Below are 19,251 nucleotides of genomic sequence, written 5' to 3' on the forward strand. Positions count from 1 at the left end.
GCCTCACAATTTCCACCCAACAGATGAGGTTGTGGAAAAAAGAATCAAGTAATTGGAATTTCAAACCTGATCTTTTAGTTTTCAGGGGGATACACCTCTGCCAGAGCTGTCTGGCAGTGGCTTTCTCCTCTACAAAAGTTGATAACACATGAACTCTCAGCTGAGTCAATTGTCCATGTACATGCGGGAGTTGTCCCAAGTGTATGGCCAGCTTTACACTTCAGATGTGTCCAAACTAACCATGAAGTATAAGGCCGGCCTCACACTAGCGAGTTTTACGGACGTATGAGCGCATAAACTACGTCCGTAAAATACGCATAACACACGGCCCAATAATTCCCTATGTCCCAGCTCCTATCAGCCGTATTTTACTGATCCGTATTATACGGTCTTGTATGGCCGTACAAAATCGCAGCATGCTGCGTTTGTCACCGTATTGCGCAAAAAAATCGCCAATGAAAGTCTATGGGGGCTAGAAAAATACGAATTACTCACAGACCAGCAGTGTGACCTGCGAGAAATACGCACTGGTGTTAGAGAGAAAAGCCGGTAATTCAATTGCCGGCTTTTCATTTCTCCTTCCCAAACCCGACAGGATATGAGACATGGTTTACATACAGTAAACCATCTCATATCCCTTTTTTTTTTGCATATTCCACACTACTAATGTTAGTAGTGTGTATGTGCAAAATTTTGGCACTGTAGCTGCTAAAATAAAGGGTTAAATGGCAGAAAAAATTGGTGTGGGCTCCCGCGCAATTTTCTCCGCCAGAGTGGTAAAGCCAGTGACTGAGGGCAGATATTAATAGCCTAGAGAGGGTCCATGGTTATTGCCCCCCCCCCTGGCTACAAACATCTGCCCCTAGCCACCCCAGAAAAGGCACATCTGGAAGATGCGCCTATTCTGGCACTTGGCCACTCTCTTCCCACTCCCGTGTAGCGGTGGGATATGGGGTAATGAAGGGTTAATGTCACCTTGCTATTGTAAGGTGACATAAAGCCAGATTAATAATGGAGAGGCATCAATCATGACACCTATCCATTATTAATCAAATAGTACGAAATAGTTAATAAAACACACACACATAATTACAAAGTCCTTTAATGAAATAAAGACACAGGTTGTTGTAATACTTTATTATTCTCTTAATCCAGCTGAAGACCCTCGTTCTGTAACAAAGTAAAAATAACAAATCAACAATATCTCATACCTTCAGATGATCAGTCACGTCCCACGAAGTAAATCCATCTGAAGGGGTTAAATCATTTTACAGCCAGGAGCTGTGCTAAGGCACTCGCGCCTGCCTGTAAAACCCCGGGTACTGAATGGAAAGCAGGGTGATCTGTAGTTACCTTGAGTTGCGGTGATGCGCCCTCTGCTGGATGTCCTCATGAACTGGAGCCTTGGAAAAGTTCCCACGCTCGAGTTCATATGAGGACATCCAGCAGAGGGCGCATCACCGCGACTCAAGGTAACTACAGATCAAACTGCTTTTCATTCAGTACCCGGGGTTTTACAGGCAGGAGCGAGTGCTTTAGCACAGCTCCTGGCTGTAAAATGATTTAACCCCTTCAGATGGATTTACATCGTGGGACATAACGACGGAAGGTATGGAATATTGTTGTTTGTTTTTTTAACTTTGTTTCAGGACGATGATCTTCAGGTGGATTAAGAGTCTAATAAAATATTACATGTGTCTTTATTTCATTAAAGTACTTTGTAATAATGTGTGTGTGTTTTATTAACTATTTCGTACTTTTGGATTAATAATGGATAGGTGTCATAATTGACGCCTCTCCATTATTAATCTGGCTTAATGTCACCTTACAATAGCAAGGTGGCATTAACCCTTCATTACCCCATATCCCACCGCTACACGGGAGTGGGAAGAGAGAGGCCAAGTGCCAGAATAGGCGCATCTTCCAGATGTGCCTTTTCTGCGGTGGCTGGGGGCAGATGTTTGTAGCCAGGGGGGGCCAATAACCATGGACCCTCTCTAGGCTATTAATATCTGCCCTCAGTCACTGGCTTTACCACTCTGGCGGAGAAAATTGCGCGGGTGCCCACGCCAATTGTTTCCGCCATTTAACCCTTTATTTTACAAGCTACAGTGCCCAAATTTTGCACATACACACTACTAACATTAGTAGTGTGGAATATGCCAAAAAAAGGGATATGAGATGGTTTACTGTATGTAAACCATGTCTCATATCATGTCGGGTTTGGGAAGGAGAAATGAAAAGCCGGCAATTGAATTACCGGCTTCTCACATATATCGCGCTGAATTAAATATAAATACAGAATATATATATATGTGTCTCAATGACATATATATATATATATATATATATATATATATATATATATATATATATATATATATATACTGTATATATGTTTTAACGAACATTTGAGCACATAAATCCATTAGCTGTCGGTTTTGCAAGCCTGCGAGAAAATATCGCAGTACGGATGCCATACGGATTACATACGGAGGATGCCATGCGCAAAATACGCTGACACACCCTGCCTACGGATGACATACGGATCACTATTTTGGGGACTTTTCTGCGTATTATGGCCGTAAAAAACGGACCGTATTTACATACGCTGAGTGTGACGCCGGCCTAAGGCCGAGGAGAGTTCAACTTCAGTTTTATTGGCTGGATAGACTGTCTATGACGCCTGTATGTAACTTTGTATTGGCTGCACTCCTGCTTCTGTGCATTAGATTGGATTAGTTATAGGATTTTGCTATCTTCAAAATGTTTTCTTTCTCCTTGAGCAGTTTAACCCTTCTCCATCTACAAATCTATGTTCTTGTGCTGCATTTTAGAGTATCCCTCTGCATCTGGCCGTCTGGAACCAATGGACACCATCTTTGTCAAGCAGGTGAAGGAAGGTGGACCTGCCCAGCAGGCTGGATTGTGCACTGGTGGGTGATGGGATAAGAGTTGAAAGTGATTCTAGTCTTAGAGAGTTGTCTTTAAATGTTGTATGCAGCAAGGGATAGATGTTCTCCATGTTATATAGACACAATGTTGTACACTCATATAGACACTGCCTCAGGGTTGACTAGTGTTTTGTCGCTTTTCAATTTTTCCGCAATTACTTTGTTTTTTTTATCAGATCTTTTTTCATTGAGATTCAGTAAACTTCCATTTGTCCTAAGTTATCTATTCCTTTACACATCACAATCATATATGAAAAACAATAATCAGCACACTTTTACCCCTATAACTCCCCAATTTGTCTTCTTCTTATCTACCTATTTTCTTAAATTTTTTTTTTTTTAAACCTCTAGAGCAAGGGAGGGCAATACATTTTCCAGAGGAGCCTCATGAGAGACCGTGACTGTTGTGGAGGGCCGAACCAGTAATCTGAAATTTATTCTGCTCAATATTAATATATTAATTAGGATTATTTTATATTATCATTTAATAATGAGCACAATTAATGTAGGCTGATGCCTCACTATATACAGCATGAGCCCCCACACACCCCCAATATATACAGCACGAGCCCCCACATAGCCTCCCTTGTATAGCATGAGCCTCCACACAGCCCCAATATATACAGCAGGAGCCTCCACACAGCTTCCCTATATACATGACATCATGATCCCCCACATAACCTCCCTATATACAGCATGAGCCGTCACATAACCTCCCTATATACGGCATGGGCCCCACACAGCCTCCTTATATATGGTATGAGCCCCCACATAGCCTCTCAATATACGACATGTGCCCCCACATAGCCTCTCTATGTATAGCATGAGCCCCTACACACAGCCTTCCTGTATACAGCATGAGCCCACACATAGCCTCCTATATACATGTAAACATCCCATACACATATGAAAGACAGAAAAAACACCACATACTTGCCTCGTTCCCGTTCCTCCGGCGCTCTGCTCCTGTCTCCTGTGCACTGACGCAGCAGCAGCGTGATGAAGTGACACCATCCCGTCCGCTGTATCGCACGCTGATTGGTGGAAGAAAGAGCCAGTGATGCAGTCCTCCACCAATGTATTCACCGCTGTCTGTGTCCCAAGGATGCGGATAGCGGTGACAGGGCGTAGTGCGGCCCGTGAGCCACTGTTTTCAGCCCTTCATCCGGCAGCACTTTGCCTAGCTCTGCTCTAGAGCATTTTTTCCCTTGTCCTCACACCTGTAGTACCTCAGTCGTGTATTGCTCCATCTATCGTAATTGCCCATTTCAGCCTTCTTAGTCTTGTCAGATTCTCTGAAATGATGATGCCAGGTGTTTCTATTTATTCCACTGTTTTTCGAACTCACTAAGGGCTTTTTCCTTCATATATATCTTCCTTCCCCCCGTTACCAACATTCCCAAATCATTTCCTTGATGGGATAAGGTATTTTAGTAATAGCCAATGGTTTTGCATCTGTACCTGTTAATTCCCCAATATATCCAACAACCTAACTTGGGATCTCTTGGCACGCCATATATTCTATGAATCTATTCTATTACCTCTCTATAAAGGTCTTGCAGTGCCCCCCACACACAAAACATGTTTTCGGCCTCATTCAGACATCCATGTTTGTTCACAACAAACAAAATGGTACAGGTGTCATCAGAGCATTGGATCTGAGTGTCATCACTGTTGGGTCCGTGTGACAGTTTTTGTCATCAGTGGTTACTGCATATAGATAAAGAAACTACCAATCTTCTCTTACCCACTACAAGGTTACTTACTGAGAGCCCACTGCTGCCATCCATGTGCTGTCTGTGATTTTCACACTTGTATGGGTAATTTTCATCCGTGATACCGGTAGAAAGCGAGATCTGTCTCCGTGATTTTTGCATGGATGCACAGTATGCACAGGAACACAGACCTGTTAAGAGCCCCATAGGCTTATGGGTACCTGCTCTATCTGTGAAAATCAAGGGTAGAACACAGAAGTAAGAAACAGACATCTGAATGAGGCCTTAGATTTTTAGGCCTAAGCCTGTATCTGTGCTTCCTGGTTGACAAGCTGTTTGTTTTTCAGGTGACCGACTTGTAAAGGTTAATGGAGAGAGCATAATCGGGAAAACGTATTCACAAGTCATTGCCCTGATACAAAACAGGTGTGAAGTGTGGCATATTGAAGGGTGTGGGCGGAAAGGGCATGACTGTGGCAAATTCTGACTGCAGTTTTATATATTAAATTTTTATGTAATTTTTTTTCACCCAGTGATGATGTGCTGGAGCTTTCTATTATGCCACGGGATGAAGACATACTACAGCTGGTAAGTGCTACATATGGCCACCTTATGTCACTGTTATGCATCCATCATAACCTCTAACATATATGTTGCTTACAGCTTATATATGTATTTGATAAATAGAGGGCATATAATGTGCTGTGGACCAGGCCGTAGCAATATTCAGAAATAGAGGAATATGATATATATATGTATACTATCTATTCAATGTCTTGATAAATACAGTGCCATGCGAAAGTATTCGGCCCCCTGGAACTTTTCAACCTTTTCCCACATATCATGCTTCAAACATAAAGATACCAAATGTACATTTTTGGTGAAGAATCAACAACAAGTGGAACACAATTGTGAAGTTGAACAAAATTCATTGGTTATTTTAAATTTTTGTGGAAATTCAAAAACTTAAAAGTTGGGCGTGCAATATTATTCGGCCCCTTTAACTTAATACTTTGTTGCGCCACCTTTTGCTGCGATTACAGCTGCAAGTCGCTTGGGGTATGTCTCTATCAGTTTTGTCCATCGAGAGACTGCAATTCTTGCCCATTCTTCCTTGGCAAACAGCTCAAGTTCAGTGAGGTTTGATGGAGATCGTTTGTGAACAGCAGTTTTCAGCTCTTTCCACAGTTTCTCGATTGGATTGAGGTCTGGACTTTGACTTGGCCATTCTAACACCTGGATACGTTTATTTGTGAACCATTCCATTGCAGATTTTGCTTTGTTTGGTATCATTTTCTTGTTGGAAGACAAATTTCCGTCCCATTCTCAGGTCTTTTGCAGACTCCAAACGGTTTTCTTCAAGAATGGTCCTGTATTTGGCTCCATTCATCTTACCATCAATTTTAACCATCTTCCCTGTCCCTGCTGAAGAAAAGCTGTCCCAAACCATGATGCTGCCACCACCATGTTTGACAGTAGGGATGGTATGTTCAGGGTGATGAGCTGTGTTGCCTCTTACGCCAAACATATCGTTTGGCATTCTTGCCAGAAAGTTCGATTTTGGTTTCATCTGACCAGAGCACCTTCTTCCACATGTTTGGTGTCTCCCAGGTGGCTTGTTGCAAACTTTAAACAACACTTTTTATGGATATCTTTGAGAAATGGCTTTCTTCTTGCCACTCTTCCATAAAGGCCAGATTTGTGCAGTGTACGACTGATTGTTGTCCTATGGACAGACTGTCCCACCTCAGCTGTAGATCTCTGCAGTTCATCCAGAGTGATCATGGTCCTCTTGGCTGCATCTCTGATCAGTCTTCTCCTTGTTTGAGATAAAAGGCTAGAGGGACTGCCGGGTCTTGGTAGATTTGCAGTGGTATGATACTCCTTCCATTTCAATATGATCGCTTGCACTGTGCTCCTTGGGATGTTTAAAGTTTTGGAAATCATTTTGTATCCAAATCCGGCTTTAAACATCTCCACAACAGTATCACGGACCTGCCTGTTGTGTTCCTTGGACTTCATGATGCTCTCTGTGCTTCAAACAGAACCCTGAGACTGTCACAGAGCAGGTGCATTTATACGGAGACTTGATTACACACAGGTGGATTATATTTATCATCATTAGGCATTTAAGACCGCATTGGATCATTCAGAGATCCACAATGAAATTCTGGAGTGAGTTTTTCTGTTTTTGAATTTGCACAAAAATTTAAAATAACCAATAAATTTCGTTCAACTTCACAATTGTGTTCCACTCGTTGATTCTTCTCCAAAAATGTACATTTGGTATCTTTGTTTGAAGCATGATATGTGGGAAAAGGTTGAAAAGTTTCAGGGGGGGCCGAATACTTTCGCAAGGCACTGTATATAACCACTATCCATAGGACACTATTCGCTATAATAGCATTCCTATGTGCATTGCGGTTGGGGTGTGCACTGGCTATTATTTTGAGTCCTAAATCCAATTTATTGCCTTGTTTCCTGCTCCACCACCAGTTCTAGGAGTGAGTTTAAATGTGTGGCTATTAATGGGCCCAAGGAAATGGCAACATAAAAAAAATAATTCCCCTCAAGGACTGGCCTCTCTTCTGCATAGTCAGCACTGACTACAGAGGAGTGGCACTAGTCCAGAAGGTGAGCACCAATTTTTGTTCTTTTTCTTGCCTCCTTGGTTACATTAATAGGGGCTGTCTAATAGTGGACAACCCTGTTAAAATGTATTTTTTAATACACCATTACCGCTTTACGTGGAGTCATACCAAGTTTCTAATATATTTTTACTTCCATTTTCATCTTCAGGCGTACTCGCAAGATGCATATCTGAAAGGGAATGAGCCATACCGTGGAGGAGCACATAGTATCCCCGAGCCACCACCTGTGTTTTATCCATGGCGGAGTCAGCCACCTGAATGTTCTCCTGGGTATCCTGTAAGCTCCAGAGTACAGCGCTCAAACTATGAGGACTTCCCTTCCATTAGAAGCCCCATACATGGGGATGTACCGAGGAGCAGCCCTACTCATCATGACAGTTATTCCAGACCGCTTCCTAATCCTCTCCCTCCCCACAGACCCTACATGGGGTCACCATCCTCATCTGACAGATTCAGAGGACCAGGCCCTCCGTGTAATTCTGCATATGGTTGGACTTCTCGCTATCAGCCAGAGCCTCCAATTAAAGCTCCTGTAGACTCTTGGGAGCAGACAGCTAACCCCCGCTGGGTGAGTCATTGGGAGAGACAGCAAGCACTGTGCAACTGGATGTCCCAGCAGACCCCTCGTAGGAGGGGTTCAGCTTTACCCCCAAGAAGACGTAGTGCCTCACAAGATCGCCTAGGAGAACTCTCCCATCCTAATAACTGGCCTCATAGTGTGTCACAAGATACTCTCCACCATCCTCCTGATAATGATTCTTGGGGTCATCGGGCGCAGTCAGATAATTTTCTGGCTCAGTATGGAAGATCTATGGAGAAACTAGAGTTGGATGCTTTAATATCTCCTCCCTATGAACGCCATGTTTGGACTTCAGACAGACCCCCACGGACAACACAAGCAGTGTCACGTGTACCTGTAAGTCAGACTGTGCCATCTGTCCCTAGAGATGTAGCCAAGCCTCCAACCCAGCACTCTAATTCTGGGGATTCAGGGTACATTGGGTATCGGAGTTATAGTCCATCTTTTCAGCGTCGGACTGAACTGCTCCATGCTTTTTCCTTTAGGGAGACTGCATTTAGTGGCTTCCCTACATTTCGGACAGCTCAATATCCAAGTTCTCCCCCATCCCCAACAGAAAGGAGAGAGCCATCTGTAAGTGTCAGCTCCACAGATGACAGTAGTGCCACAGAGGAGAGAAGAGAGGAGGTAGTATTGAGGCAAAAGCCTCCATCAGGTCGCAAGCCACCGGCAGCTGCTCGCCAAGTCAATGTTCTCTTTCCTGAGGAAGGCAAAGACTTGGAGTACTCAACTTCTCCTGCTGGCAGTGAGGAGACACACAGTGAACAACCATTGCAAAGGATACCCCCCTTACCATTTTCGGAGGAGCCTCTGGCATCGATCCCTTTTATTGGTAAGACTGCATTAATTGATTTGTTTGTTACTAATGCGTTTATCTGACAGTGAATCTTCAAGGAGTTTTCCAATAATAGACCTTTCTTCAATGAGCAGGTCCATCTGATTATAGCAGGAGGATGAGCACTCCTGCATGGACACCTCTCTGTTAACATTTGACTTATGTCGGCTTACATATGAGATTTTTTGTTATAGGATTTCTCACACATCCAGTATGGTAGTAAATCTACATCATTCTAATTTTAATTCTTTACAGATGAGCCAACAAGTCCAAGCATTGACCTACGAGCCAAACATGTCCCTGCCTCTTGCGTGGTATCCAGCGCCATCAACTCTGCCCCTGTGATCTCCGACAGTCCTTCCTCCCCAACATTTAGCTTTTCCATCGGTCGCCATTACTCACAAGATTGCAGTAAGTGCCCTGATTGTTTATTTGAATGCTGGTTCACTGGCTATTTTATTGAAGTTTTTACAATATGGGAAAATTAATCATAAGAACAAAAATGGTTAAACAAGTATTAAAAGTACAGTATATTTAAATTGTGCATGAAGTCAGGGCTGTATTTTAGTATTGGTGTTGTGCATTGCCTGAGGTGCCCAGTGTTGTGGACACGTATGGGATGTGGAGTCTGGATCAAAGGAATAAATATTGCTCCTTTTACTGTAGCACAATTAACCTGCAGCAGGATCCTCTCCCCTCTGCGCATGTCAGTAGGTCCTAAAGATTGGTAAACCACGCCTCTTGTCTAAGACACACCCTCATCTAAGACCTAGCTCTTAAGACTCCTGTACACATTGGACTAAAGTCTCCTGAAGCAGTCGATATCCGACTGTTACATGTGCTTAGGGGCATGTTAGATTTCCAACAGCCAATTCTTGGGGGAATCTGACAGCGTCTCTGTCATAGAGAACACAGGAGCGCTCAACTGAGCTGAGCTTTACTATTTATGGGGGACTCGAAAGAACATAGTTCTGCTGATAACTAAAGGCCCCATACACATTAAATAGCTATATCCCAGCATAAATTGGAACTATTGAAATTTGTGCTCTGCAGGATTTACGCAAGAAGGCTTCAAGAACATGCAGAAAATCCTGCAGACTGACCAGAAACTAGATTATGTCCTGTTTAGTTTTATCATTCATTTCCAGGTTTACTGTTCCTTTAAGGGTGCATTGACTTGAGACAATTTTGTCATGATATTGCTTAGCTTTATCACAGAAATTATCTAAATGATAGCAAAGCAGTAGAGTCTTTCTTTTATTTGTTAAAGAGTTGTTGAAAAAGCACACACAAGTGTAATTCCTGAGAATGTCATCGAACCAACATATTTCCCCAGCAATTTCTGGCTACTAAGAAGCTGAAATCTGAGCTGGTTAGAGAGAACAGTGGGCAGATCTCTAGGGAGTCCATTCCGCCGATAATCTTCAAATTAGTGCATCCCCAGAATACCACCGACGCTCTGGCTGCTAGTGCTATCATTTTATCAGCATGTCCAGATACATCATTAGAAATAATAGGCTTGTGCTCCTTGGATTGACACCACATCATTTAAGGATGCAAGCGGCTCAGATTAGACTTGGCTATTTGATGCCCTTACCTGGCACAATCAGACATTCCAACATAAATAAATTATATAAATCCTTGTGTAAAATTGTGTCAAATATGAGAAATAAAGGACATAAAAACCACCTTTCATACACTGAAGGAAGCCACCTTTCGTACACTGAAGGAAGCCACCTTTCATACACTGAAGGAAGCCACCTTTCGTACACTGAAGGAAGCCACCTTTCATACACTGAAGGAAGCCACCTTTCATACATTGAAGGAAGCCACCTTTCGTACACTGAAGGAAGCCACCTTTCATACACTGAAGGAAGCCACCTTTCGTACACTGAAGGAAGCCACCTTTCATACACTGAAGGAAGCCACCTTTCATACATTGAAGGAAGCCACCTTTCGTACACTGAAGGAAGCCACCTTTCATACACTGAAGGAAGCCACCTTTCATACACTGAAGGAAGCCACCTTTCGTACACTGAAGGAAGCCACCTTTCGTACACTGAAGGAAGCCACCTTTCGTACACTGAAGGAAGCCACCTTTCGTATACTGAAGGAAGCCACCTTTCATACATTGAAGGAAGCCACCTTTCATATATTGAAGGAAGCCACCTTTCATACACTGAAGGAAGCCACCTTTCATACACTGAAGGAAGCCACCTTTCATACACTGAAGGAAGCCACCTTTCATACACTGAAGGAAGCCACCTTTCATACACTGAAGGAAGCCACCTTTCATACATTGAAGGAAGCCACCTTTCATATATTGAAGGTAGCCACCTTTCATACATGGAAACTACCTTACGTACATTGAAGGTAGCAACTTTTCATACATCGAAGCCACCGTTCATACATTGAAGGTAGCCACCGTTCATACACTGAAGCCACCATTCATACATTGAAGCCACTGTTCATACATTGAAGGTAGCCACCGTTCATACACTGAAGCCACCATTCATACATTGAAGCCACCGTTCAAACATTGAAGGTAGCCACCGTTCATACACTGAAGCCACCATTCATTCATTGAAGCCATCGTTCATACATTGAAGGAAGCCACCGTTCATACACTGAAGCCACCATTCATACATTGAAGCCACCTTTCATACATTGAAGGAAGCCACCTTTCATACATTGAAGGAAGCCACCTTTCATACATTGAAGGAAGCCACCTTTCATACATTGAAGGAAGCCATCTTTCATACACTGAAGGAAGCCACCTTTCGTACATTGAAGGAAGCCACCTTTGGTACATAGAAGACATCAACCTATCCTTTCATACATAGGAGGCACCTTTCGTACATAAAGGATTCCTTCATGCTAATAATAATAATAATCTTTATTTATATAACGCCAACATATTCCGCAGCGCTTTACAGTTTAACAGTTTAATACTTGAACATACATAGAAGTACTGTGAATGTGAAATCTAATTGTTCATTCTGCAGTGGTGCATGTATAGTCCCATATGTCTTCTCTCTGCTGTTTTATTTAGGTAGCATTAAGTCCAGTCGGCGTTCGTCTTATCTTCTGGCCATCACCACTGAGCGCTCAAAATCTTGTGATGATGGACTCAACACATTCCGTGATGAAGGGAGATTACCAAGGTAAGCGTGGGCTACTCTCACCACAGATGAGCGTATTTGATTGATTCGGCGCCCCGTGCCAATTTTGTTTGCAGCACACCATTTATCTTACTCTATGGTGGATAAGCAAGCAGCCAAGTTAGATGTTGACATCATATTCACATATGCAATAAATATGTCTATAGGGATACATAAGCCCAACAGAGGTCATAGGACACGTTTGGCCAGTGTAGGTTAGGATACCGCAACAATTCAGTACAACAGTATCCAGTAAAAAATGTAAACCTTTGGACAATGAATGCCATATAAATCTAAACCAATAGCATGTAGTGCCAATCCCTCCTACCCCCTTCCACCATAGATCTGCCATTCATGAAAATGGTGCAGTCTTCTGTTCACTAAGAAGAATGTACTTTTAGGCTTGGAGCAACCGGTTATTTTTTATTAAAGTCTTGTTTGTCAAACATGGTGTCTATTTGGGGATAACCCATTTAGAAACCTCATTGTTCCTGGTCCTGCTCTTCTACCCATGAGAATCAGCTTATTTTGTCAGTTAAGCTGCAGGTAGCCAGACGCTTTTTCTGCTGCTAGAGGCGAAATGTCGTTTTTATGGCAAATATTTTCCAATGAGTGGCTGTCCTTCAACCATAAGTAAGGGTCTTCATGAGTAAAACCCTTTAGCAGTCTGATTGAATGGACTCAGAAAAGTCATATTGATAACTGGATTTCTCTGAGGTCCAATAAAAAAAAAAATTAGCTCACTCATGGAACAAGGATCCCTGATGCGCAGATAAAGTCATGTAGTACCACAAGAATTCACATGTAGAAATGCAGCAAAGGAAAGCATACATACAAAGGAAAGCATACAATGTCCTTAATCATTGCAATAATTAAGAACGTTATGTCAGAAATGTCTATGCTATTCCACATTGAATTTTTAATGGATTTTCAATAAAAATATTCTCTTAAAGGGGTATTCCCATCTCCAAGATCCTATCCCAAAATGTAGTAGGTGTGATAATAATATTATCAACTACCTCCAATTAGAAATGTAGTACAGTTTTTCTGATTTGCTATGTCTCTTTCTTCATGTGCAGCTATTGCAGGACCTTGGGTATGCATGGTTACGACCAATACCAAATAGCTGTCACTATATCAGTGGTCATAACCATAGATACCTAAGGTCCTGCAATGCCTGCACATGAGGAAAGAGACATAGCGAATTAGAAAAACTATACTACGTTTCTAATTGGAGGTATTTTCTAATATTATTATTATTATTACACCTACTACATATTGGGATAGGATCTTGGAGATGGGAATACCCCTTTGCTGTAGTTCTACATTTTTCCTACATATTACCTGCTCCTATTTAAGAGCTGATCTGCAGTACCCGGCAGCGGCTGCTACATGTTGAATGGAGCATATGCATTGCAGCTCTGTCCAGTGATTACATGTGGCCTCAGGTAGAACTAATAACTGCTGATTAGAGGGGTTGCCTGGCATTGGACCACCAATGGACCTCTCCAAAGGGTAGGACATGGACATCATGTACCCAGAGAAACCCTTTGAATAGAACTTTTCCACCAACAAGGTGTTAACCATTGACTTTATGTTATTATCGCGTCATGCAATAAACTATTCTGTGTAATAGAGTAAAGTGTATTTTGTATGGCATTCATCTCTCTTCCTATATATATTTCTGGCTGTGCCAAAAACAAGACAATTGCAAACAAAAGAAAATAATTTTGTTGAGGTCTGAATCCGGTAGTTCTGTGAGGATTCAGTAGTTCTGTGAGGAGCTCCTAGATGGGCAGTATCTTGTAGACTGATTTTAGATGGCGGATGTAGAATTGTCAGCGGTGGCACTGCTTCTTGTCTGAGGACCTGCGGCACATGGTATGAGGGTGCATCAGTTGTGAGGAAGGTGAGCAGCAGTGCAGATGCACTCAAGACACAGAGGAGATGGAAGCTGGTAATGTCTCTGCTAGACATGTAATCTGATAATTGTCTCCTTCTCCAACCGTAGGAGAGTTGTGGGCCGGGTGCCGAGTCTGCGGATGCTGCGGAGCTTCTTCACTGATGGGGTGAGCGTGCATTTTGTAGCTGTAATTACTGTTAATATCTGCGTGTGGACGCTGTTATGTGCTGCATTCACACTACATATTTATTAATATGAGGCCCTGATGTTGAGTGTCACTTAATATTCACAAATACATAATTTATAGCTAGTCATGGATCATATATATTTATAAGTAGTCATACCTCAAACTCATTCCTTTAGATTTTCCAGTAGAAAGAACATCTTCCATTATAGACATTGCCAGAGGACGCTCTTTCAGGACAGTGAGCTATCAAGCGATGCTGGGAGATTTAAAGGCAGTCTATCAGATGATTTATTAAAGGGACTACAGCACTGGGTAGAGGACATGCTCACACACCTGTCTGCAGACTAGTTTAATAATTATGTAAGCGAGCTGACAAGAGCCCTGAGGGTGGTCCCACTCCCTGCAAGCCCGCCAGCTCTCCTTACTGAACCCTGCCTCATAGGACCCTTTGACCTTGATGGTTGGGTGAGCTGTAGTAACACGTCAAGGAGAGGGAGTAGAATGGTTTAGTAAGAGGAGCAGGAGCGCTTACAGGGGCTGGGACTACCCATAGCACATTTACATAATGGATCAAGCCTAATTCCTCTACATTGTAAAAATTGAGTTGTAGCCACATGTTTTATAAAGGTCTTAAAGGGTTATTGCCAAAAAATCGAGTTATCCTCTTTCCATGGGACCCCAAGCTGTCCCTAGATTGGTGCCTCACAGCCTTGTCCTGAATGGAGCTGAGGTGCACATGTGAGGCCTCCACTAAATACATTGTCTATGGGACTAGCTGAGCACTGCACTTAACAATCCCATAGACAAAAAATGGAGCAGAAGCCACGCATGCTCACCTCTGCTCCATTTTTTGTCTATGAGAATTAAAAAGGGCAAGATTTAGCTAGTCCCATAGACATGAATTTAGAGGTGGCCTCACATATGCACCTGTGCTCCATTGAGGATGGGGCTGCAGGGGGTTCTTGGGATTATAAAACCTCTAATTCAGAACTGCCGGGCGTGTCCTGGCAGATGAAACTCTGGATCTCTTGCAATCAGCAAGTTACGGTATCCCCTATTCCATAGGGGATAACGTGTTTTCTTGGGAATAATACTTTAAAGTCCTCTACCTTGCAATGTAGTTTGGTAGCCACACATCATCTGACGGAGTTTCTTAGCTTTCTCTTTATCCATATCCCACTGCTAGTGTCAAGGATATCATTTACTGAATTTACTCTTGCTGCATTTCTTTATATTCCCTACATTTCTATTACACTGTCAAGACTCCTTTAGTAAATGTCCAGCGTTAACGATCAGTTTATTGAAAGGGAGTCTGCCAGCAGTGTTACCCTCTAAAAGTTATTAATAAATGTGTGTAAAATCTGCAGAACTTACTTTCTATCCCCAACTGAAATTCTGCTTGTGCTCTACACAGACTAGGCTTTGCCCATTTCAGTATTTGGGCCAGCCACCATTTCTCACGGGTTAAGCAAAGATAAAGAAGAGATCTGACATAACTATTGAAATGAAAAGTTAGCCAGCCTCCTTCTCTGAAATTAGTGGTCTTGTGCTGACACAAAAAATGTTCTGCCGTGTCCAGCACAAGCTGAACACAGGGAATAGAAATGGACCGGGTCACCCGTAATAATACAGGGTGATTCACTTGCTGCTTTACCTGGAAAAATTGCTGTAACTTCTAAAAGAGACGATCTATCGGACTGAAATTAGGATTGTACAGACCTTTGGTTCTTGACAAACTGATGTTTTAAAGCAGGTGTTTAAAATGTCCATCATTCTATCCAAGCACACATGCAAGCGGCGTTTCATATTGTTGAATGTATTCTGCAGGACGTCTTGGGGTCATAGCCTGAATTTATCGCTGTATATTCTCCGGGAGTGCCTGTATTCTTGGCTTGTTACTGTATACTCGACCTTTCAAATGGCCCCAAAGAGAAAAATTTGGCGGTGTTAAAAATCTGTCCGTAGTTTCAACCCTTCTAAGCCTTTTAAATGGGCATGTAGGTAATAGGGAGCTGAATAACATGATACCTTGATATCTGCAATCTGATGTCTTATTCCAGAGAAATCCATGCCTTTCTTTTATTTAAATGACCACGTCCAGGCTCTGGGGAGGATGCTGCCTGGAGATAACTCTACCACCACCTTTCAGGCCTGATATACAGTATTCTATAATGCTATATATAAGCCCCCAACCCGACCTGCAAGAGAAGAAAAGGAGCTTTTATTATACTCACCTGCGGGGCGGTCTGGTTCAGTGGGCATCGCTGGTCTAGGTCAAGCGCCTCCCTTCTTCTTGCGATGCCATCCGCCTTCTTTCTTTGTGTGGATGATGCATCCCTACGTCATCCACACAGTCTCACCGGCATCGCAAAGGCGTATTTCTCTGCTCTGTTGAAGGCAAAGTAAAGTACTGCAGTGCCCAGGCAATGGGAAAGGTCAAAGAGCCACGGCGCAAGCGCACTGCAGTACTTTACCTTAGTCAGGGCAGAGAAGTACGCCTGCGCAGGAGAGCGATGCCGCGGAGACTTGTGTGGATGACACAGGGACGCATCATCCACACGAAGCAAGAAGGAAGACGGTATTGCAAGAAGATGGGAGGCGCCAGACCAAGACTAGTGACATCCCTTGGACCGGAACGCCCCGTAGGTGAGTATAATAAAAGATCTTTTTCTTGTCTTGCCTGTTGGGTTGGGGGCAGATATACAGCATTGTAGAATTTATATCAGGCCTGAAAGGTGGTGGCCTTACCTCATATCGGCCAAACCTGGTGACGGGTTCTCTTTAAATCGGCTGATTTTGGTGGCCTCAGTCCCTTGGAGACTACACTGCCTTCAAAGAAGGCTTCAGTGCACAGTTTGGACAGTTGATTTCGACCTCCTCTTTAGAAACTCACTTTGACACGTCTTTATGGACTCAGTTTTCCAATAAGATTTCACAATGAAAACACTTTCCTCCAAACTATATCTGTACATTGGCAACAAATGAAGAAGGAATTCTGCAGGAATGAAAGGCAAGCACCACAGATACTACTGACATGCAGAAAGGCGTGGAGACGACCAGCATCGTGAGGATGTCTCTCGTCGCTGAGGTTCATTACATACCGTATATACTCGAGTATAAGCCGAGATTTTCAGCCCAAATTTTTGGGCTGAAAGTGCCCCCTCGGCTTATACTCGAGTCACGGTCGGCGGGTGAGGGGAAGAGGGCGCTGAGGCATACTTACCTAGTCCCGGCGATCCTGACGCTCCCCCTGCCCGTCCCACGGTCTCCGGGTGCCGCAGCTCTTCCCCTGTTCAGCGGTCACGTGGGACCGCTCATTAGAGAAATGAATAGGCTGCTCCACCTCCCATAGGGGCGGAGCCGCATAATTCATTTCTCTAATCAGCGGTGCCGGTGACCGCTGACAGAGGAAGAGGCTGCGGTACCGAAGACCAGCTGTCCGGGGGAAGGAGCGGGACGCCGGGAGCAGGTAAGTATCGCATAGTCACCTGTCCTCGTTCCACACGCCGGGCGCTGTCTCCATCTTCCCGGCGTCTCTCCTCACTGACTGTGCAGGTCAGAGGGTGCGATGACGCATATAGTGTGCGCCCCGCCCTCTGCCTGATCAGTCAGTGCGGAGAGACGCCGGGAAGATGGCGCCGAGTAGCTGCAAGCAAGACAGGTGAGTATGTGGTTTATTATTTTTATTGCAGCAGCAGCAGCACAGCTATGGGGCAATAATGGACGGTGCAGAGCACTATATGGCACAGCTATGGGGCAATGGTGCAGAGCACTGTATGGCACAGCTATGGGGCAATAATGGTGCAGAGCACTGTATGGCACAGCTATGGGGCAATAATGAACGGTGCAGAGCACTATATGGCACAGCTATGGGGCAATAATGGTGCAGAGCACTGTATGGCACAGCTATGGGGCAATAATGGACGGTGCGGAGCACTATATGGCACAGCTATGGGGCAATAATGGTGCAGAGCACTGTATGGCACAGCTATGGGGCAATAATGGTGCGGAGCACTATATGGCACAGCTATGGGGCAATAATGAACGGTGCAGAGCACTATATGGCACAGCTATGGGGCAATAATGGACGGTGCAGAGCACTATATGGCACAGCTATGGGGCAATAATGGTGCAGAGCACTGTATGGCACAGCTATGGGGCAATAATGGTGCGGAGCACTATATGGCACAGCTATGGGGCAATAATGAACGGTGCAGAGCACTATATGGCACAGATATGGGGCAATAATGGACGGTGCAGAGCACTATATGGCACAGCTATGGGGCAATAATGGTGCAGAGCACTGTATGGCACAGCTATGGGGCAATAATGGACGGTGCGGAGCACTATATGGCACAGCTATGGGGCAATAATGGTGCAGAGCACTGTATGGCACAGCTATGGGGCAATAATGGTGCAGAGCACTATATGGCACAGCTATGGGGCCATAATGAACGGTATGGAGCATCTATTTGTATTTTTGAAATTCACCGGTAGCTGCTGCATTTTCCACCCTAGGCTTATACTCGAGTCAATAAGTTTTCCCAGTTTTTTGTGGCAAAATTAGGGGGGTCGGCTTATACTCGGGTCGGCTTATACTCGAGTATATACGGTACTTTGGTTCCTGAGAAGTGAGAGTGCAAAGTTCAAATTTCAGCACGGTTCACCGTCTCTTAGAAGTTTCAGCAATCGCTCCGCAGTAAGCAGTATAATTTCCTATTTGACACTTGCTAACCTATAAAAGAACATGTCCTGCATTATCTTTGTAGATGGCCAGAGAACTGTCCTGTTGTCCTGACATCACATGGCCAGGAAGAGCAGATTGCCACCTAGTGGCCACAAGCAGTTGTAAAACTATTTGTCCAATGTCCCTGTTGCAGGAATTTCCGCTTTGTTATAACTTTATTACTATTCTTCTAGTGTCACTTATTTGGAGCTGGAGCCGAAAATGTGCCATAAACTTGTATCTCTCTCATTCTTTGCAGTCTTTGGATAGCTTGGTTGCGTCTGAGGATGGACGGTCAAAACGGCACTCAGCTTCTGAAATTTCAGATACAGAGCTCAGTGATGTGCACAGGGAAGGCTGGCTGCTCTATAAGCAGATTCTCACCAATAAGGGCAAGGTATGGCTGCGGGTCTGTTGTGGAGTGTACATGGAGACTTATTGTGACTGCTTGCTCTGTTTTATATGGAGGCTTTTTTTCCTTCTCCACATTTTCCGTGTCTTGTGGCCACTCAGTGACTGTCCTCGTGTGTTCTTCTGTA

The 19,251-nt window shown here is 43.7% G+C and overlaps 1 protein-coding gene across 3 annotated transcripts in view; it reads left to right on the top strand.

Moving 5' to 3' along the window:
* The window catches only part of ARHGAP23 (Rho GTPase activating protein 23), a 99,359-nt gene that overhangs the window by 56,125 nt on the left and 23,983 nt on the right, over window positions 1-19,251 (top strand). For 2 of the 3 annotated variants that reach the window (XM_077252297.1, XM_077252295.1), the window contains exons 4-11: window positions 2,838-2,936; window positions 5,017-5,095; window positions 5,203-5,257; window positions 7,469-8,732; window positions 8,991-9,146; window positions 11,788-11,899; window positions 13,908-13,965; window positions 18,972-19,109. In XM_077252297.1, the coding sequence (XP_077108412.1) occupies window positions 2,838-2,936; window positions 5,017-5,095; window positions 5,203-5,257; window positions 7,469-8,732; window positions 8,991-9,146; window positions 11,788-11,899; window positions 13,908-13,965; window positions 18,972-19,109 (1,961 nt within the window). The remainder of the gene's footprint in view (window positions 1-2,837; window positions 2,937-5,016; window positions 5,096-5,202; window positions 5,258-7,468; window positions 8,733-8,990; window positions 9,147-11,787; window positions 11,900-13,907; window positions 13,966-18,971; window positions 19,110-19,251) is intronic. The other variant, XM_077252298.1, reaches the window with a different exon arrangement.

This window comes from Ranitomeya variabilis, chromosome 4 (genome assembly GCF_051348905.1).
Source record: "Ranitomeya variabilis isolate aRanVar5 chromosome 4, aRanVar5.hap1, whole genome shotgun sequence".
NCBI classification, from domain to species: Eukaryota; Metazoa; Chordata; class Amphibia; order Anura; family Dendrobatidae; genus Ranitomeya; species Ranitomeya variabilis.